This window comes from Eptatretus burgeri, chromosome 5 (genome assembly GCF_056783735.1).
Source record: "Eptatretus burgeri isolate ZD-2024b chromosome 5, Ebu_testis_v1, whole genome shotgun sequence".
Classification (NCBI taxonomy): Eukaryota; Metazoa; Chordata; class Myxini; order Myxiniformes; family Myxinidae; genus Eptatretus; species Eptatretus burgeri.
In genome coordinates this window covers 119,423,141-119,442,427 of record NC_140965.1, presented here as the reverse complement: position 1 = coordinate 119,442,427, position 19,287 = coordinate 119,423,141, and the positions used below count along the sequence as shown (strand labels likewise).

The window sequence follows — 19,287 nt, the reverse complement described above, 5'->3', positions numbered from 1 at the left end:
GACATACTTGCATATAAAAACACCAGGGAAATGTCCCCAAGTAAATCTTGAAGCACAGCATTGACAATTCCATTCCATCGATTAGAACAAGCATCGCATTTTGCGATTATGAAAGGATAAGCTACACGAGGAGGAAATGCTGTGCAAAGCAAATGTGCACAGCGATGACAAACAAATAGAGGCAAACTACCATGATGTACCCGGTCATTTCCGACCACGCTTATACAGGAATCCAGGAACACAAGCGGATAAATGGTGGTCAGTAAGCAAAGAGAGAGCATGGCACACATACTGATGAGGCACCGCACCTCCTGCAACTTTTGTAGTGAAACAAAATGCATGATCGCGATGGTTCGCCCTGTTTACAGAACCCGACAGTAAATGAAATGTCCATCACCTTGAGGGTGGTCTTCAGCTCGTGAATTCAAGGAGCTTGCTCATGTACTCCTCAAACAAAGAAAAGAAAAGAAAAGAAAACGATGTGATCCCGATATGAGCTTGTACACATCCTGCCATCCACCAAATCAGAGGATCCAGCTCCCCCCCCCCCCCCAATGGGGTGTTGCCCCATTTTTTGACCAGGGACACTTGCAGTTTCAAGAAACTGTGGGAATACTTGGTGATCACTAACATGCCTTATCTGTACAGGACAACCCATGAGGTATTACATCGGACTCAAGATCATGCAAGCAGTTCAGGTGAGTGAAGTTGTGGCCCCCAGTTGTGGTGTGTACCTAACACGAGTACGATGTGGATGAGGGTTGCCATTTTCTCGTGAGCAATATTTACTGTAATCATATCAAAGCCAAGTATGTTACGAGACAACAATGTGTTTTTACAGGAATTAAAACACATCATTGAAGAATAAACGGATCACCACCACATGACTGGGTTTAAACGTGAGGTCCAAGCAGTATTAACTACATGCTAAGACGGGAAGAGCAACCAGGCCGGAGTAACGAATGGTAATTTTAAATACCGTGCTATTGGGGTTAGGGTCAAAAAGGTCGAGAAGTCTGAGCCTTAAATCAGTTGTACCTAGCTGTTCATATTTAATACAAGGTTATATAAAGACAGAATACAAGATAACATTATCATAATATAAGATTACAAGTAGTATAAGATTACATCTTTATCAGCTTTTGTTTACTTTGGTGTGGACACCTGTGGCCAATAGGGGGCGCTTTGATTGCAGTTTATGCCGGTCTCCAAAGGTGTTCACCTGAGTCCTTTTGTGTGTGCACCTGATACATTGTTGGCATTGGTGTAGCTAAGAGGGGGCAATAGGGAGCGTCCTCACTCCCACATTATACAGCACATTTTCCTACTTGAGCATCTCCCCACGCTGGCACAATTGCCAAAGGTTATAGGCACACACCCCTGAGCTGTGATGCCTGCGCTCGAGTCCCGATCCAGCTATAAACTGTCATCCTGGTATTTCACAGACAGGGAGAGGCATCAATGTGTGTGCCATCCCTCAAATGGGGGATAAACTGGGCATTCCTTCTGCTGGTACTAGTTGATGAATGTTAAAAAAATAAAATTCCAGTGTCCTTTGCAAAAAGTATGCGATCAATCACCAACACTGAAACAAACTCTAAATTACTGCCTTGATTGACTTGTGGGAAATAAATGGCAAACTGTCTCACACAAACAGTGCCAATAAACATCTCAAGTCTGGTACAGCTGAGAACTCAGAACATCCCCCACCTCTCTTCTTCGACCAACGTCTTCTGATGCTCCTCGGCCCGCCCGCCCTCCCGCTGCGGCGCTCCTCCGCCCGCCCTCCCGCTGCGGCGCTCCTCGGCCCGCCCTCCCTCCCGCTGCGGCGCTCCTCGGCCCGCCCTCCCTCCCGCTGCGGCGCTCCTCGGCCCGCCCTCCCTCCCGCTGCGGCGCTCTCGGCCCGCCCGCCCTCCCGCTGCGGCGCTCCTCCGCCCGCCCTCCCTCCCGCTGCGGCGCTCTTGGACCGCCCTCCCGCTGCGGCGCTCCTCGGCCCGCCCTCCCTCCCGCTGCGGCGCTCTCGGACTGCCCTCCCGCTGCGGCGCTCCTCCGCCCTCCCTCCCGCTGCGGCGCTCCTCCGCCCTCCCTCCCTCCCGCTGCGGCGCTACTCGGCCCGCCCTCCCTCCCGCTGCGGCGCTCTCGGCCCGCCCGCCCTCCCGCTGCGGCGCTCTCGGCCGGCCCGCCCTCCCGCTGCGGCGCTCTCGGCCCGCCCGCCCTCCCGCTGCGGCGCTCTCGGCCCGCCCGCCCTCCCGCTGCGGCGCTCTCGGCCCGCCCGCCCTCCCGCTGCGGCGCTCTCGGCCCGCCCGCCCTCCCGCTGCGGCGCTCCTCCGCCCTCCCTCCCGCTGCGGCGCTCCTCCGCCCTCCCTCCCGCTGCGGCGCTCCTCGGCCCGCCCGCCCTCCCGCTGCGGCGCTCTCGGCCCGCCCGCCCTCCCGCTGCGGCGCTCTCGGCCCGCCCGCCCTCCCGCTGCGGCGCTCTCGGCCCGCCCGCCCTCCCGCTGCGGCGCTCCTCGGCCCGCCCGCCCTCCCGCTGCGGCGCTCCTCGGCCCGCCCGCCCTCCCGCTGCGGCGCTCTCGGCCCGCCCGCCCTCCCGCTGCGGCGCTCTCGGCCCGCCCGCCCTCCCGCTGCGGCGCTCTCGGCCCGCCCGCCCTCCCGCTGCGGCGCTCCTCCGCCCTCCCTCCCGCTGCGGCGCTCCTCGGCCCGCCCTCCCGCTGCGGCGCTCCTCGGCCCGCCCTCCCTCCCGCTGTTAGGGTTAGGCTGTTTGGGCCCACCCTCCCACTACGCCACTCCTTACCTCACCCTCTCACTAAGCCGCTCCTTACCTCACCCTCTCACTAAGCCGCGCCTTTCCTCATCCCCCACTATCCCATGCCCTGTTATTTCTGGCCCTTTCACTGTCTAATAGACTAGGAACTTCATGAGATGCGTGTTGTAGAACACACACATCACTGTTGCCAGACCTCTATTTACCGAAAATACCTTGACAAGCATGACGTCACTTACTAAACAATTTATTCAGGGTCGAAAATATCACTTTAAAAAACTCATCAAATGAAATATTTTTTCCATATTTACAAAAAGATACTACAAGGGATAGACATTTATGGTGTTATGTTATGTCACTGTACCGGTGAGATGATGTAATGGGTGGCTTATTATTCCTTTACTCCCAACCACCCAATTTACAGGCTCTCCTTCCTTTTCCCCACAAGCTCCACTACCTCTTCACCACCACCTCCACGATCACCTTGTAAACCTCACATTTTCTCAACCGTTGTGTAGGAAAATCCATTCGTGTCTCCTCCACGGTTGCAGTCAATCACTAATGTTTACTAAGACTAATATCCCTTGTTAATTCCACTGTTACGCAAAGCATGCTGTCATGGTTTCAGAAATACTAGACTGGTGGAGTATAGTTTTGGTCACCGTAACTGAGGTCACCGGGATTAGTTTCAGTAATCTATGGGTGTAGTGCGTATATTGGCTGTTAGGACCTCAATCTCTCAATCCCTATATATCTGCATCAAGACAGGTTCAGTGCTGACATAAAAGCTCAAACATTACACGAGGAAGCTCAAAACCTTTGCCTTCCCAGCAGAAGTCAGGGCAAGAATTTGCAATTTCCTCAGTTACAGTGACCAAAAAAGGTGCTGACAATAACTCACCGAGCTGTTCATCGAAAGACACCGTGCGATCTTCAACATCCACCAACTAATGCTGGCAGATAGAACGCCCAGCTTATCGTCCATCTCAGGGAAGGCACGCCCATGTATCCATCACCTTCTTGTGAAGCAACAGTTTATATCAGAGTTCAGAATCGAACCGAGGCTGGACACCTCAAAGGTAAGTGTTCTACCTGTGCACCATACTGTCGGACTGTACCTGGATATGAGGACTTTATAAAAGAAAAATTAGAATTTAACTACCAGTTTTATATTATGTCACTGTAGTCGTGAGATGATGTAAAGTGTTAGGAAGGGTGGTTTCTTACCTAGTTAATTATTCCTTTCAATTTGTACTCCCTCCTTCCTTTTCCCTTCACCCATCACCTCCACTGTTACCTTGTCCAGATTATCAGAGGTGCTGATTACGTCACAGGGATGACAAACCAAGTGGCCTCTTCCTGTATCTGGGTTTCCTTGTGTGTTCTTGTGCTTTCTAATCGACACATTTCCATGCTGGTAGTGTTACGGCTGTGGAAATTCACAATACACCATAAAGGGTCCTTAGATCAGTTATGACGCCAAGTTCATGTGTAGTTAGCCCACACCTGTTGTTTAGGGAAAATATGTGTGATTCATCCGGGCTGCGACGCTTTGAGTTAGTCATTTTTCTTTCTCTATCGTTATTTTGGACCATTAAGCCGCCAACAACTCAAACACCACCATCTTCGCCTCTTTACCTCCACAACTCCATCCCGCAAACATCGCTTCACCGCCATTCCCAAACGATGCCCGCTAACAACCAAACCACCACAGCAAACCCCCCACCACCTTCGCCTTTCTCCTTCCACAACCATCAACCACACCACCAGTCAACACCGAACGTCGTGCTGTCCAGGGCCCGTTTGGTGATTCTTGCTGAACACAGCAAGCCACGAGTATGAATGCGTTCCTTTTAGGAGAGGAAAACGGATCAGGAAGGCTTCACGCCCCTTTTCTTCCATCCAATGACTGAGCATCGGGTAGCATGGTCCCGCCTCCGAACCCACTGTGAATGCGTTCCTTTTAGGAGAGGAAAACGGATCAGGAGAGGCTCACGCCCCTTTTTCTCCGTCCAATGGGCGAGCGTCGGGTGGCGTGGCCCCGCCTCCAAGCGCGTTTTGATCCGCAAATCTGCATACAAGCTCCTCCCACGGTCTATAAAGACACGAGGACAACGCAGCTCGTGTGTGCAGAAAGGTGTGCAGAAAGGGGTGCAGAAAGTGGCGCTAGTCGGTGTGCAGAAAGTGGAGCTAGCCGGTGTGCAGAAAGGGGTGCAGAAAGGTGTGCAGAAAGTGGCGCTGGTCGGAAGTCGTGGAGTCTGAGGCGTGTGTTTGCGGGGATCGGACGGTGAAGGGGACGGAGCCTGGAGTGGACGTCGAGGGACGAGTCACGGAGTGGAGCAGGGACGCAGAAGAGGACTCAGGGGCAAGAGTTCACCAGAGTCGGTGCGGTCCCGGGACCCCACTAGTGGGATGGAGCGTCCGCCATTCCCCTCTCCCGACCCCGAGCATCAACAATTCCCCCCCCTCCCATCCGCACTGAGATCGTGCCGGTAACCCCATCCGTTCCCCAACCCAACCGTGGTGCCTGCGCGACGCACGCCTGGAGGAGCTCACCGACCATACCAGGGGCACGGAGTCAAGCGCGTTACGCGGACATTGCGGCTAGCCTGCCATCGCGCCACGAGGGTGTGGGTAAGACCCCTTCAGTCTCGTGGACCTGGCCGATCACCCAGGTCCCACATTCATTTGGTCCACGGACCTGACTGCCTCCTTGCCTGTGAGGGTGGCTTGTGTTTTCTTTGCTTTTGGTGTAAATGTGTGTGTGTGGCGCCACTCTATTAAGTACACCCGTACAAGTGCTTGTACCTTGCTGTATTCGGTAGTAACTCTGCATATTGTTCTTGCTTTGACTGTTATATGTGCATTTTCGTATGACTGTAAATATGTGCGTGTGTGTGTGTGTGTGTGTGTGTGTGTGTGTGTGTGTGTGTGTGTGTGTGTGTGTGTGTGTGTGTGTGTGTGTCAGAGTGTGTGTGTGTGTAATAAAATTGCTTGTTGAACTGTTTTCCCGTTTCGTTGCGTCCTTTCCTCCGTTGAAAGTTCCATCTTGCATCACGTAAGGGGTTGGTAGTGGGTGTGGACACCCAATAAATAATCTGAACCGTCGAGGTCGACAATAACTCCGCTCGGTTATCCATGCAGCACGGAACGAGCCGCTAAGCGGTTCGTGTCCGAAGTCTACCTGCGGCGTGGTACAACTCCTCGGTACGCTACCCGCGCGGGTATTTAGGTATATCGACATTTGGCGATTCACCCTATTTCGTGCGGGTAGAATGCGGACTGGGTTGTGGTGAGGTTAAACCCCCACCCGTGACTGGCTCCTGGCGGTAGTTCCAGGAGGGTCACGACTGAATTGTCCGTTCTGGTGGGCGACACGTCGCGATTCGAGTTACGTGGCCGATCGCACGCCGGGCGGGAATTCGTAACAGTACAATAACCATTCAATTAATCGGAGCATGCACATGTTTAAACCCTGTAGAGTTACACTACAGTGTTACTACATTCAAAAGGAACATAAAGCAAAGTATAGTAAAAATTTCGTACCCGGTGAAGTCACTGTTCTCCTTGCGGTCTCAAACTTCACTTCAAATCGTTACCATAAACATCGCACGAGCGAGCCATGAATGTAAATTGAGGATGACGTCCGGTGGAGGACAAATCTACGGAGTTGACCACATTTCAGTCTTGTGCAAATTAAAACGACCTTCCCTGTACGAGTCATGAAATAGGTCTGCTCTGCAACGTTCACAAAGCTTGAATACCTTGAAGCAGATTTACAACATGATCATTGACCGTTAAAGTCATCGGAACATGGGATATACAATAGTTTAATGCTTTAACAAGTAAAATGATTTTTTTGGAACCTAGTGCTCCCTTTTTTTGGGGGATTTTTTGGAACTGGAACCTTGTGCTCCCTTTCGTATTACTACATTCACAAGGGTAATTCAACAGTAAATTGATATGACTCGTTTAAATTATGTTGATAAAAGGAATAATCTATAACTTGAATTGGTTCCAAAAGTCAACTCGAGGATTCATGGAACACCCCGCATGATGGTCTGGAGAAAAAGGACATGGGAAGGGTCTTTTCATCTCCTGCTTTGTATTTTCGAGCACAATCGATATTTCCTACGAGCTGCCATTTTGTCTGAATCTCGATATTCCCAAATGCTGAGAGCGCGAGCGGAAAATTTGATTGGTCGAGATGGCATCAAATGACGTAATATTTTTTTCCAAGTACTGTACTGCAAAACTGGAAGTTTTTGGAAGTGCCAATAAGTGCCAATAGAACCTAAACAATTTAGGTTCTACAGTGTTCAAATATTTTATTAAATTGAAATCTAAAGTTTTAAATGCTGCATAAAAAAATATTTTTGGAAGTTTACCACCATTGATGCACAGTCGTTTCCACCACTTTTTCCCCTTCGTCGAAGGAGAGGGTATTGCGTTTGGGTCTGTCTGTCTGTCTGTACAGAATTTGTGTTTTTCTCTGCAAACGATTGTCAGATTGAGATTAAATTTTCACCATTGGTGCAAAAACTCATGAAAAATGTTTTAATGCTAATGACGTCATCGGTCACGTGGTGTAGCAGTCATGTTGGAAAAACCGAAAAAAATTGGAGCTCTGTGTCTGAAACCGCACCAAGGGAAAAAATTTGAAACTTGGCACACGGCAAGTACTCCTCATGGGGAATGAGTTTGATTTTTTTTTGATGACGTCATGGGTGCCTCCATTCTGACATCATAATTGCATATGTAGAATGCTACATCCGATCAGTATGAAAAATTTTGAGGGTCGTCTTGGGATAAAATGGTCTACAATTTTTTTGGGGATGTCATTCGGCAGCAATCGTGTTAATAAAAAAAATAAATAAAAACATTCATAAATCTTCCCCGAAATGGCTGAACAGATTGAGGTGAAACTTTACACATATGGCCGCCTATCCATGAGGAACAAAAGCTTCACACATACGACATCATAGGCCACATGGTTTGGCAGCCATATTGGATTTAAGAAAAATATTAAATAATGTATTTTCTGGAACCACTAAATCAATCGACGTGAAACTTCGCAATTGTGATCTCGTAGTAATCGGGAGTACATGTTTTAAATTTCAACTTCATCGGACATATGGTCTGGCAGCGAGAATTATTTCATTTTTTGATCTAGGTTTTTTGGAATAGGCTCACTTGGCTGTGCTGGATGGGTTTGAGGGTGGAGGAGTAGCAGTTGAAATGTGAATCCTATCCAGGTTCCTCCTGATGACTTCATCATTACTTTTTGCTTGTTTGGGTTTCTTCTGATGACTCCAATGATGGAATTGTACCTCTTTGATGCTCCATTTAATTTGAATTGAATATATATTTAATCCCATTCTAAATTCAAATGAATAATAATTAAAAAAAAATACATCATGGGCCAGGGTCAGGTGTCCAATCAAAGCAGAGTTCCATCAAGGTGGGACATCTTGGTATCCGATCACTGCCAGCAGTTCTATTTACGTCTTTTCTTAATTACATAACACACCAGTACACAAACGCCAAACAAAATACACCACACAAAAGCAGTCATGGTGAGGATCTGCCATCTCTGATTGCTCTTTTTCTTGTTTAACAAGTTTAGTCATTCATGCCTGTTTGTATCCTTCACGACGTCCCTAAAAACATGTTTCCCGTTTAGATTGATTTTAAATTTTCTTTCACAGCCAGAAAGGTAGACAGACTAAAACAATTACCTTACCCCTTTCTACAAATGCATGATCAGGATGACATTCCAAACAATTTTCGAAATTTAGAGCCAAAGTACTGCTAAATTGCAGGTTCATGTTCCAATTCATTGTCTGTAGTCTTCAAAATATAACATTCAATTGGAATCAAATTGTTCCTCGATCATAGATACTGATGGCTGTAGACAGACAGATAGAAAGACTGAAGCAATTGATTAACCCTGCTTTCTGCTTCACGCACAAGGTAATAGGGTCATGTCCTTAACCGAGTGGCAAGGCATACTCAAACTAGTTTTCTTTTCCTCCAGATACGAAATTGCAGCTCATGGAGAAAGCAGATGATTGACAATGGCGAACTACACTGACAGTGGGATTGTGGCGTGAGAAACGGAAACAAAAAGCAGGTGGGTGATGGGGGACGGCGACGGGGGAAATGGGGAGTGATATAGTAACCTGCAAGTGAGGGTGGTGGATGTTGGAGAGTTTCAATGGTGAAGAAAGCATCATGGGGAGGAAAGAAAACGACATGAGATTGTGTTGCACGATATTGCCACCTTGAAGCCCAGGAGAAAAAGAGTGAGATTGTACAGATTCAAAGGAGACAGTTCTACAAGTGGAAGAAAAGAGTCACAAGAGAGTGCCCTGAACAATAAGCCTGGATTTTGGTGGGTTAACAAGGCATGGGATATTTTAAGATGGTGTGTTCACAAGGAGTAGGGTATTGTAAGAACATCTGTGGCAGTCGTCTCTTCACAGTTGGTGGATCATCTCACGAACCCCAAAGAATACCAACAAAAGGTGTTTATTCATTCTCTATCGATCAAATACCGAGTGTCAAGCATGTAACGTTTTTTACTTCTGCCACCGAAGATGGACAAAGGTTATATTTTCACGCGTCTGTATGTGAAAAGGATATCTCAAAAAGTTGGACAGTTTTGGACAAAACGTGGGAAACAGGTTGAGTGTGTGACAAAGAAGAACTGATTATATTCTGGTGAAAACCCGGATATGGGTCTGAGAACTTTTTAAGTATGGATTCGAGAATTTTCTTCACCATTGAGAGATAGGGCCAAAAACAATATGTAGCACGATATCTCAGAAAGTTATGTACGCATTCGGACAAAACTTGGTGGACAGATTTGGTATGCGACAAGGACAAACTGGTTCAATTTTGGTGAAGATCTGAATGTGTATCCGATAATTTTTTCGTGATCTTTCACCGAGCTGTTAGGGTGAGGGTGAGGTACATATAGCACTATATCAAAAAAAAAGTTGTGGACGGATTTGGACGAAACTTGGTGGACTGTTTGGGTATGTAACAAGGATGAACGGATTTGATTTTGGTGAAGATCCCAGTCTGAATCTGGATAAGAGATTAAAAAAAAAAATTAACCCATTCTTCACCATTGCGAGAGGAGGCCAAAAATGATATATATATATATATATATATATATATATATATATATATATATATATATATATATACATATATATATACATATATATATATACACATATGCATATATATATATATACATATATACATATACACATATATATATACATATATACATATACACATATATACATATACACATATATATATATATATATATATATATATATATATATATATATATATATATATATATATATATATATATATATATATATATATATATATCACGATTATGTAAAAAAAAAAGTTGCAGACGGATTCAGACAAAACTTGGTGAATGAGTTGGGTAGATGACAAGAACAAGCCAATTACATTTTGTTTCAGGTCTGGATCCAGATCTGCAATATCAGTGAGATACAAAACAAACTGTACGGCCTGGCGGAGCTACGCGCTCTACCGGTGCCGTTCCCAATTCCTAATGTCTTTGGTACGACTCGGCCAGGGTGCCGATGAACCACCGATGTCCCAGACTCAGGGCGAATCTCCAACTACAATTGAGTGTGGTTTCAATGCAATGGCAAGAGTGAAAGGTCATAAGAATTTAACTAATACTGATCCATGTGGAAAGAAACAAGTCTTCTATCACAACCAGGCAGCCTGTTTTGGTACCAAGTCATTACCTTCTCCATAGGCTTTGGTGTCAAAGGGGAAGACTGAATAAGTCAGATATCATGCAAGTATGCATCATAAGTGCAATTCATTGTAACGAAGGAAGTATTTCATGTTAAACAACAAAAATACATTGCTTTTTTATCAAAAATAATACTTGTCACCTTGGTCCATTAAAGTTTTATACTTACATTTGCATTATTTGTACACTTTTAGGATAACTGTGCAAGGGATTTCACTGTATGTCCAACAACAACAACAACAACAACAACAACAACATGTTCTGTTACAAGACGTGTTTCAAGTCCCTCACCTCCCCCGACTAATCGACAACATCCTTTGCCAACATATATTTTTCTTTTGTCAAATTCCATTCTTACAAAAAGTGTAAAGGATTCTCGAGATTGGTAAATAACCGCTCCCTCTGACAGTGAATTATGGTAATTTGTACTTTTTGTGACTTGGATGATTGTGCTTCACATAATGTGTCGATATTGTTAATCAGTCCCTGCCCTACTCTCAAAGGGTAAAGCCGCTGTCACACCTTGACGTTTTAGCCAGCGTATGACAACGTATCAAAATGTATGTAAAACGCTGGCATATGCTGAACTATTGATGGTTTTTTTTCCAGTTTTGGGCATATTCATAATGAGTTGGACGTATGCATAACGTATTAGTAACATACACAGAACTTTTCGATAACGTATAGATAACTTATACCAACGAATGCTTAGCGTGTTGTCGGCGTTCACAACCTATGCCCAACGATAGTCTAACGTATGCATAGCGCGCGGCAGCGTATCGCCGACGATCACGTGGCGTAGCCTATTAAAAGGCTGCGGCTCGACGATTCAAATCATAACCGCACTCGACATCGAAGTGTCAAGCCGCTGTCACACCTTGACGTTTTAGCCAGCGTATGCCGACGTATGAAAAATTTGCCAAATACGCTGGCACACGTCGAATACGTTATGGGTAAGTTTTGTATACGTTAAGAGCACGCTGAAGCACGCTGGCATACGTCGTAGTACGTCGACAAATTTTAAGCATGCTGAAAATTTTTAGACGTATGCCAGCGTATGACGCACACGTTCTGCATACGCTGGCCATAAGTTGTAGGCACGTTATGCAATCGTTGACACACGTCGACACACGTTACTTGTAAGTTACTCATAAGTCGAAACACGTCGAGGTAATGTTTAGCTTACCCGAAATTTATTTCTAACCTATGAGTAACGTGCTTTGAACCTATGTGTTGCTTATCTCCAATGCATATTGACGTATGTAGATATATTTGACGTCTTCCGGACGACCACAGAACTTAATGAACGTGTTACTAACTTACAGCTACCATATAATGGCGTATTGGCAGCGTTTAGGGGAATTGGTATATAAAAATGGGGTTCACACAGGAGGAACCCGTCAGTGTTCCAGACTCCATGTTTTTTTTTCTTTTAATTTTTCTTCGGCATGATGGTGATGTTGACACTTCGATTTCTAGTGCGGTTATGATTTAAATCGTTGAGCGGCAGCCTATTAATTATATTATATTATAACCGCACTAGAAATCGAAGTGTCAACATCACCGAATAAAAAATGCCGAATAAAAAAAAACAAAAAAAAAACCATGGAGTCTGGAACACTGACGCTAGACATTACCTCGACGTGTTTCGACTTATGGGTCACTTAAAAGTAACGTGTGTCGACGTGTGTCAACGATCGCATAACGTGCCGACAACTTATGGCCAGCGTATGCAGAACATGTGAGTCATACGCTGGCATACGTCGAAAAATTTTGAGCATGTTAAAATTTGTCGACGAGCTTGGCGTACTACGACGTATGCCAGCGTGCTCTTAACGTATACAAAACTTACCCATAACGTATCCGACGTGTGCCAGCGTATTAGACAAATTTTTCATACGTCGGCATACGCTGGCTAAATCGTCAAGGTGTGACAGGGCCTTAAGGAGTCAATTCAAATTGTTCCCATGACTGGCCTGCAGGTATCCCCAGCATGTATGCTAATTTTGGTAGAGATCAGCCAAGCATGCTTGGTGTTGGCTTAATGTTTGGGGTAGTGGGCTTGAGATCCTAGGGTCCTGAGTTCAAATCCCGCTCAGCTGTTGAATTAATACCAGGTGTGGTTAACTTGGCCTGCCATCCTTCCGAGGTCGGTAAAATGAGCGCCAGCATGCTGGTATCGTGTCGGAGTGGCGACCCGTCCAGGATTGTGCCCAAAAGCCAAGTTAACTGCATAGGCAGCACCAACGCTCTGCACAGAGTATGGTCCCAATGGATGGATGGATCAGCCAAGCCGTTTTAGATTTGATAAGGTACTTACTTACATATGGGGTATTTAGCATGATGCATGAACAAAGCTGTGGCTACATGTTCTGATACACAACTATCTCCATCTATCTCACCTCCTATTATTATAATCTACTGCCAAACTCCTTTGCCAAACCTTCCTCAGAATAACAAAAATAATCTCCCGAGCTCTCTTATTTATCCCTTATTTTCCTTTTCTCAATTACCTCCTCCTGCATACATAATGACTGACTGATGTACCATCATCTGTGCTGCAGAGCGTTGGTTCCTCAGGAGCAGTTTATTGGCCTGGGATTTGCTATCCCTCTCCCAGCAGTACATAGTTGGGGCAGGGATTTGTAATTTGATCAGGGTGCCGGCGATAGCTCGCTTACTCTTCGCGAAGGGTACCGTGGGATCTTTAACCTCCACCACCTTACGTCGGCAGAAGGTATGCCCAGTTTAACGTCCCTGTGACACACACACATCGACGAATCACCGGCAGGACAGTTCATCGCTGGGTAGGGATTCAATCCCAAGGTAGACAGCTTAGAGGAAAGTGTGCATATCTCTAAGCCATCCTGTCAGCCTTGCATACACAAGATGTACAAGTATATGGTCTAGAGTTAATCCAAGATATCTCAGGATTATTGGGTATTTTGACCAGAGTAACCATCTCCCCAACCCCACTCCAACCCCCATTCAAACAAATGGCCTCATTTTGATCAATCATGAAGAATTGAAGAAACAATTTATTTTTACTCGATGAAAGTAGAAGTGCACATCATATTGAATAGATGAGATCACCACCCCCCCCCCTCCCGAAAGGTTTTAACAGATCCTAAACCAATGGACTGCAAGTGGAAAACAAAATCCGACACGTACCATGCTGTTTACCCCAGATGAAGCAAAGCTTGCTGCTCGAATCCTATTCACTTCCTCCTCTTTATCCAAATAAGCCTGCGTGTTCACGTTCAGCTCGTTGTGAACGCATCCTTTCTGTTCTCCTGAATCTAGTGGGAATCATCAAAATCGTACAACGTCAATCAACAAAAAGTAAGATTTTGAACTTACCAAAATTCAAGACCTTGCACCCTTTTGTCCTCTCAAATTTCATCTGTGCTAAACAATAACACAACTTCTAGGTAGACAATGAAAATATTACTCTGCAAAGTATGCACAATTTAAATGATCACGTGACGAGCCATGCAATACACCACACCTTTTTAAGCTGTCCTTTATCATGCGTTGAAGGTATGTCCATAGAGCTGCCATTATCAGTAGTGGTTTCAAAAGTTGTGCAATATTGGCTTCAGGACATTAACAATCAACCAGAAGTGTGGACTGGCATAATTACACTACGAGCAAACAGTGCAGGCAGAATACTCACTTCCTGGCTGCCATGAGCAACATGGCCGGGTAATTATGGATTGTTCATTTTCCTGACAATTCTCCTGGAATTATGTCGATTTACGAAACATTACAAATCAAATCCTACATAGTGTGTTGGATTCAAGTCACCAGTCTCCGGGATGCCAAAGCAGTGGGAACAAAATGTCACCATAACCCATGAAACGTTACATCAATAGTGCAGACAAGCTCACCAGGCAAGGAGACTTAAAAAAAAAAAAGAGGATTAAAAAATGGCGTTTGCAGTAAATTCAAACATCTTTTCATTTTGAGCTTAAACTAAGCCACAAAAGAACTGCTAATCCATATTGATCAATAAATATATATTTCTTTATTATTATTATTTTTTAATGTGATTTATCATCACGATACAGTACTGAATTGAGCAATCAACAATGGTAAAGGGGCACAGCATCAGCGGCATAGTCGCGCCTCAACAAAATTATAGCTACCCAGCAGCCAAGCTGCCAGAAGCAAGAAAAAAAAGCAGAAAAATCGATCTCAGACGGTTTTAAAAAAAACCGAGAATCATTTAAAAATAATAATAATAAATATATATATATATATATATATATATATATATATATATATATATATATATATATATATATATATATATAAATATATATATATATGATGCAACTCAATATAACAAACCTGAATTCTCAAACTGCTGGCATTCCTTGACGTCCTGAGTCCCAACGCCACCGATTTGCTCAGAGCAATCCATTCCGCTCTGAGTTGGGGGCAACTTGATGGTCGCGGCCATGTCAATATTGTCACTCGCTTGCAGACAAGTGGCCCAACTACTTTCATTTACAGCAAGCGCAACTTCATCTGGGAAGGACTCGAGCTTCATCGGAGAAGAGGGAACTGACGTTAACTTTGTGTGTTGCTCTTGTCCTTGTGGCAAAACGATGGCATTCCAAATGAGAGTATCTGTCTCAGCCTCAACTACTGGTTCTCCACGCAAAAAATCTTCCATCAACGCACTGTCGATACTATGGGAGGATTCAGGACTCTCGGGTATTGAAGGCAGTGCATCAACAGAGCCCTGCATGTCACAGTCACTTTGTTGCAATGCCAAGCTTGGGAAACCAATGTCTTTTTCAATATCTGAAAAACTGACCGTCTCCAAATCAACTTCAGGAGTCTCAGTCACAGTATCAGCATCCTCAACATTGAACATCTCTTGCTCTGCTGCATGTTTAACAATGTCTGTAGCCTTCTGCTTGCATGGTTGGTTTGCTTCATTGCCGTTAGCCACCAAATGCAGCGGATTGGTTCTGGAAGCTGTGTCCAACACGGTATCAAGTTTCTGTACTGTGTTGGCACCATCAATCTGTACGAGTGGTTCATTTTTATCCTGATGATGCGTTTGTGGAACTACGATGACGTTCTCATAGTCTCCACTGTTTCTGCTTTTTAGGCTCCATACCTCGCAAACGTTCTCCATTGAAGCTTTGCAATTTAAAGTTGCTTTCACGGGCCCAAGTCTACCTTCGTTTGACACATTGCAACTCGAGGCATCGCGGCTCCCATCATTGATGTTGCGGGGAATTTGTGGCGCGGTGCCTTTGGAATCCGGAACGCTTTTCAGAAGATCGGCATCATTATCTTCTGATCGTGACTGCTGCAAGCAACCCCAAAATGGTCCAAATGCTAAAAGAGATTCTCGTTTCAAGGAGGAACGTCTTGTAGACCCACTGGCTATTCCGTGCTGCCTCTGAGGAACCCACGAGTTCTTACTATTCCAGTTCTTATTCGTGTGATAGGAATGTGTACCGTTGGCCGACAAGTCCTTACTGGACTCTGAAGAATCATGCAAAGATCTACATTCACTGCGATTTCCAGAATCGCGGCTCAATTGTCCAAAGCTCAAACGCCGTCGATGCAACGTTAAAGAAAATGCACGAAATATTCCACGTTTCTTGGTCCCCGGTTGCTTTTCATCAATACAAGGAGCTGAAATGGGATGAGAAGGAGGACTCGAGCACTGCGCAGGAGGACTGAGACCTCCGGGGTCTGTGCAGAATGACTCCCGTTGATTGGAGCCAATGTAAGATAACTTTGGAAGGCGAGATGCGATTGAGGCCTTCTGGGTCGCCTGATGTTTGTCACCCATGGCGACTCAAATTCCCAGAGTCTACAGAGCAGAGAGCATGTCCATCTTGTGCATTCCTCAAACATGTATGCTTCCTGCATTGCAGACAGAAAAACATGATAATTACAAACGTAAAATGTTTTGTTGGATAACAGTTTACCAAATGTGTTTATAAAGGCTCATTGAAGAGCTTGTAAATGCACAAGGACAATATACAAAAGTAAAGGTGTATCGGATTTTCACCGGTTCATTCAAAGATAATGCACTCGCTTCTGACGCACTTATTCACAAATAAGATTATCCAATTTCAAAACTATGCCATGGATAGGGTGATGAATCATAGAGCAAGTCGTCCTTTCATTCGGGGAAATAGACCAGCAACGCTGTCGAATGGAACTTGTTTGTCGATGGGATGGATGCCACATCCATCCGTTGGGACCATACTCCGTGCAGAGCGTTGGTGCTGCTTAAGTAGTCTCCCTGGCTATTGGACACAATCCTGGACGGGTCACCACTCCGACACAGTGTACCAGCAAGCTGGCACTCATTTTGCTGACCTGGGAAGGATGACGGAGCAGGATTTGAACTCAGGATCCTTGGATCTCAAGCCCACCACTCTAACCATTAAGCCAACACCAGGTACATGTAGGATAATGCCAGTGCTCTAATCCAAGGGAGTGAATGAGTCAAAATAACATCTTCGGAACACCAATGCAAATTGACCCAAATTCACTCTTCTCTCTCCAGAACCCAACACAGACTCACTACACCAAGGCTGATTCGCTCCATCCCTTCGGATTATCAAATCCTCGAACTCCTGCCACCTTCGCCTTTGGACATCTCTGGTGTTCACAAGATATCCAAATTGCCTTATGACAACATTTGCTTTAACATTGTGTGTGTGTGTGTGTGTGTGTGTGTGTGTGTGTGTGTGTGTGTGTGTGTGTGTGTGTGTGTGTGTGTGTGTGTGTGTGTGTGTGTGTGTGTGTGTGTGTGTGTGTGTGTGTGTGTGTGTGTGTAGGGGGGTGGTGGTGGGGTGGGGGTTGATTGACTGTTGCTCCTGATCCAGGTGAGCTTCAGGATGCACAGTCCTATTTTTAGACATGACCCAAGCGTGCTTGGATGTTATTTGCTTAAGCAGCACATGGGCCACACCTATGTGGAAGCCGTTTGCTTCGTGTCCCTCATTTTCCCAGGTGTTTCCATATTTTGTCCACGACCTGTATATTATGAAAATATAGAGAAGACTAATTAATAATTTTTCCCTTTTTTTTTTAAAGCTCTCATTTTCCTCAAGTATAGTTTGAGTGAAAAGTGGACACAGACTTGGATGGGTTTTGCATTTTAGGATGTTTTCTAGTTTCCATTCTATTTAGAGCAAGCAAGTGCCTGGGGAGGGGGGGGGAGGATGGGGGTTCCAGCGCTGCCTGGCTGTGTGAGCCTTTCCCGACATAATCCCAACGTAGTCTCCGCCACCTCCCCCCCCCCCGTCATTGGGGGGGGGGTTGGTAGGAGTACTCCAGCACAAATGCAAAAGCGGGGGTCGAGACATTATATGGGGGTTGGAGAAATTGAGATGGGGGGGGGGAATGAGGGTGGAGAGATTGAGAGAATGAGAGAATGGGGGGGTTGGAGAGATTGAGAGAATGGGGGGGTTGGAGAGATTGAGAGAATGGGGGGGTTGGAGAGATTGAGAGAATGGGGGGGTTGGAGAGATTGAGAGAATGGGGGGGTTGGAGAGATTGAGAGAATGGGGGGGTTGGAGAGATTGAGAGAATGGGGGGGGGTTGGAGAGATTGAGAGAATGGGGGGGTTGGAGAGATTGAGAGAATGGGGGGGTTGGAGAGATTGAGAGAATGGGGGGGTTGGAGAGATTGAGAGAATGGGGGGAGTTGGAGAGATTGAGAGAATGGGGGGGTTGGAGAGATTGAGAGAATGGGGGAGTTGGAGAGATTGAGAGAATGGGGGAGTTGGAGAGATTGAGAGAATGGAGGAGTTGGAGAGATTGAGAGAATGGGGGAGTTGGAGAGATTGAGAGAATGGGGGAGTTGGAGAGATTGAGAGAATGGGGGAGTTGGAGAGATTGAGAGAATGGGGGAGTTGGAGAGATTGAGGGAATGGTGGAGTTGGAGAGATTGAGAGAATGGGGGAGTTGGAGAGATTGAGAGAATGGGGGAGTTGGAGAGATTGAGAGAATGGGGGAGTTGGAGAGATTGAGAGAATGGGGGAGTTGGAGAGATTGAGAGAATGGGGGAGTTGGAGAGATTGACAGAATGGGGGAGTTGGAGAGATTGAGAGGAAGGGGGAGTTGGAGGGATTGAGAGAATGGGGAGTTGGAGAGATTGAGAGAATGGGGGAGTTGGAGAGATTGAGAGAATGGGGGAGTTGGAGAGATTGAGAGAATGGGGGAGTTGGAGAGATTGAGAGAATGGGGGAGTTGGAGAGATTGAGAGAATGGGGGAGTTGGAGAGATTGAGAGAATGGGGCAGTTGGAGAGATTGAGAGAATGGGGGAGTTGGTGAGATTGAGAGAATGGGGGAGTTGGAGAGATTGAGAGAATGGGGGAGTTGGAGAGATTGAGAGAATGGGGGAGTTGGAGAGATTGAGAATGGGGGAGTTGGAGGAGCCATTTGGTAATATCAAAACTGCATTCAAGTGTAGACAATAAATAAATGGCGCATTGTATGAAAAAAATATAATTAATTTTTAAAATCAAATTTGCAAAGCGGTGAAAAAAAGAAAAAGAAAACTGGGTCAAAGAGCAATGGAGTCATGGCACAACTTGTCTGAAAGAACATCCGACGCACGAATTAGGTTTACCATAAACTAGGAGTTTCACACACACACACACACACACACACACACACACACACACACACACACACACACACACACACACACACACAC

At 45.8% G+C, this 19,287-nt stretch overlaps 1 protein-coding gene across 1 annotated transcript in view; it reads right to left on the bottom strand.

Annotated features, from left to right (window-relative positions):
• The window catches only part of LOC147027242 (uncharacterized), a 151,019-nt gene that overhangs the window by 128,948 nt on the left and 2,784 nt on the right, over positions 1-19,287 (bottom strand). Inside the window, 2 exon segments of the mRNA XM_085883506.1 lie at positions 13,752-13,879; positions 14,934-16,475. Coding sequence (XP_085739632.1) covers positions 13,752-13,879; positions 14,934-16,401 — 1,596 coding nt within the window. The 5' untranslated portion in view covers positions 16,402-16,475.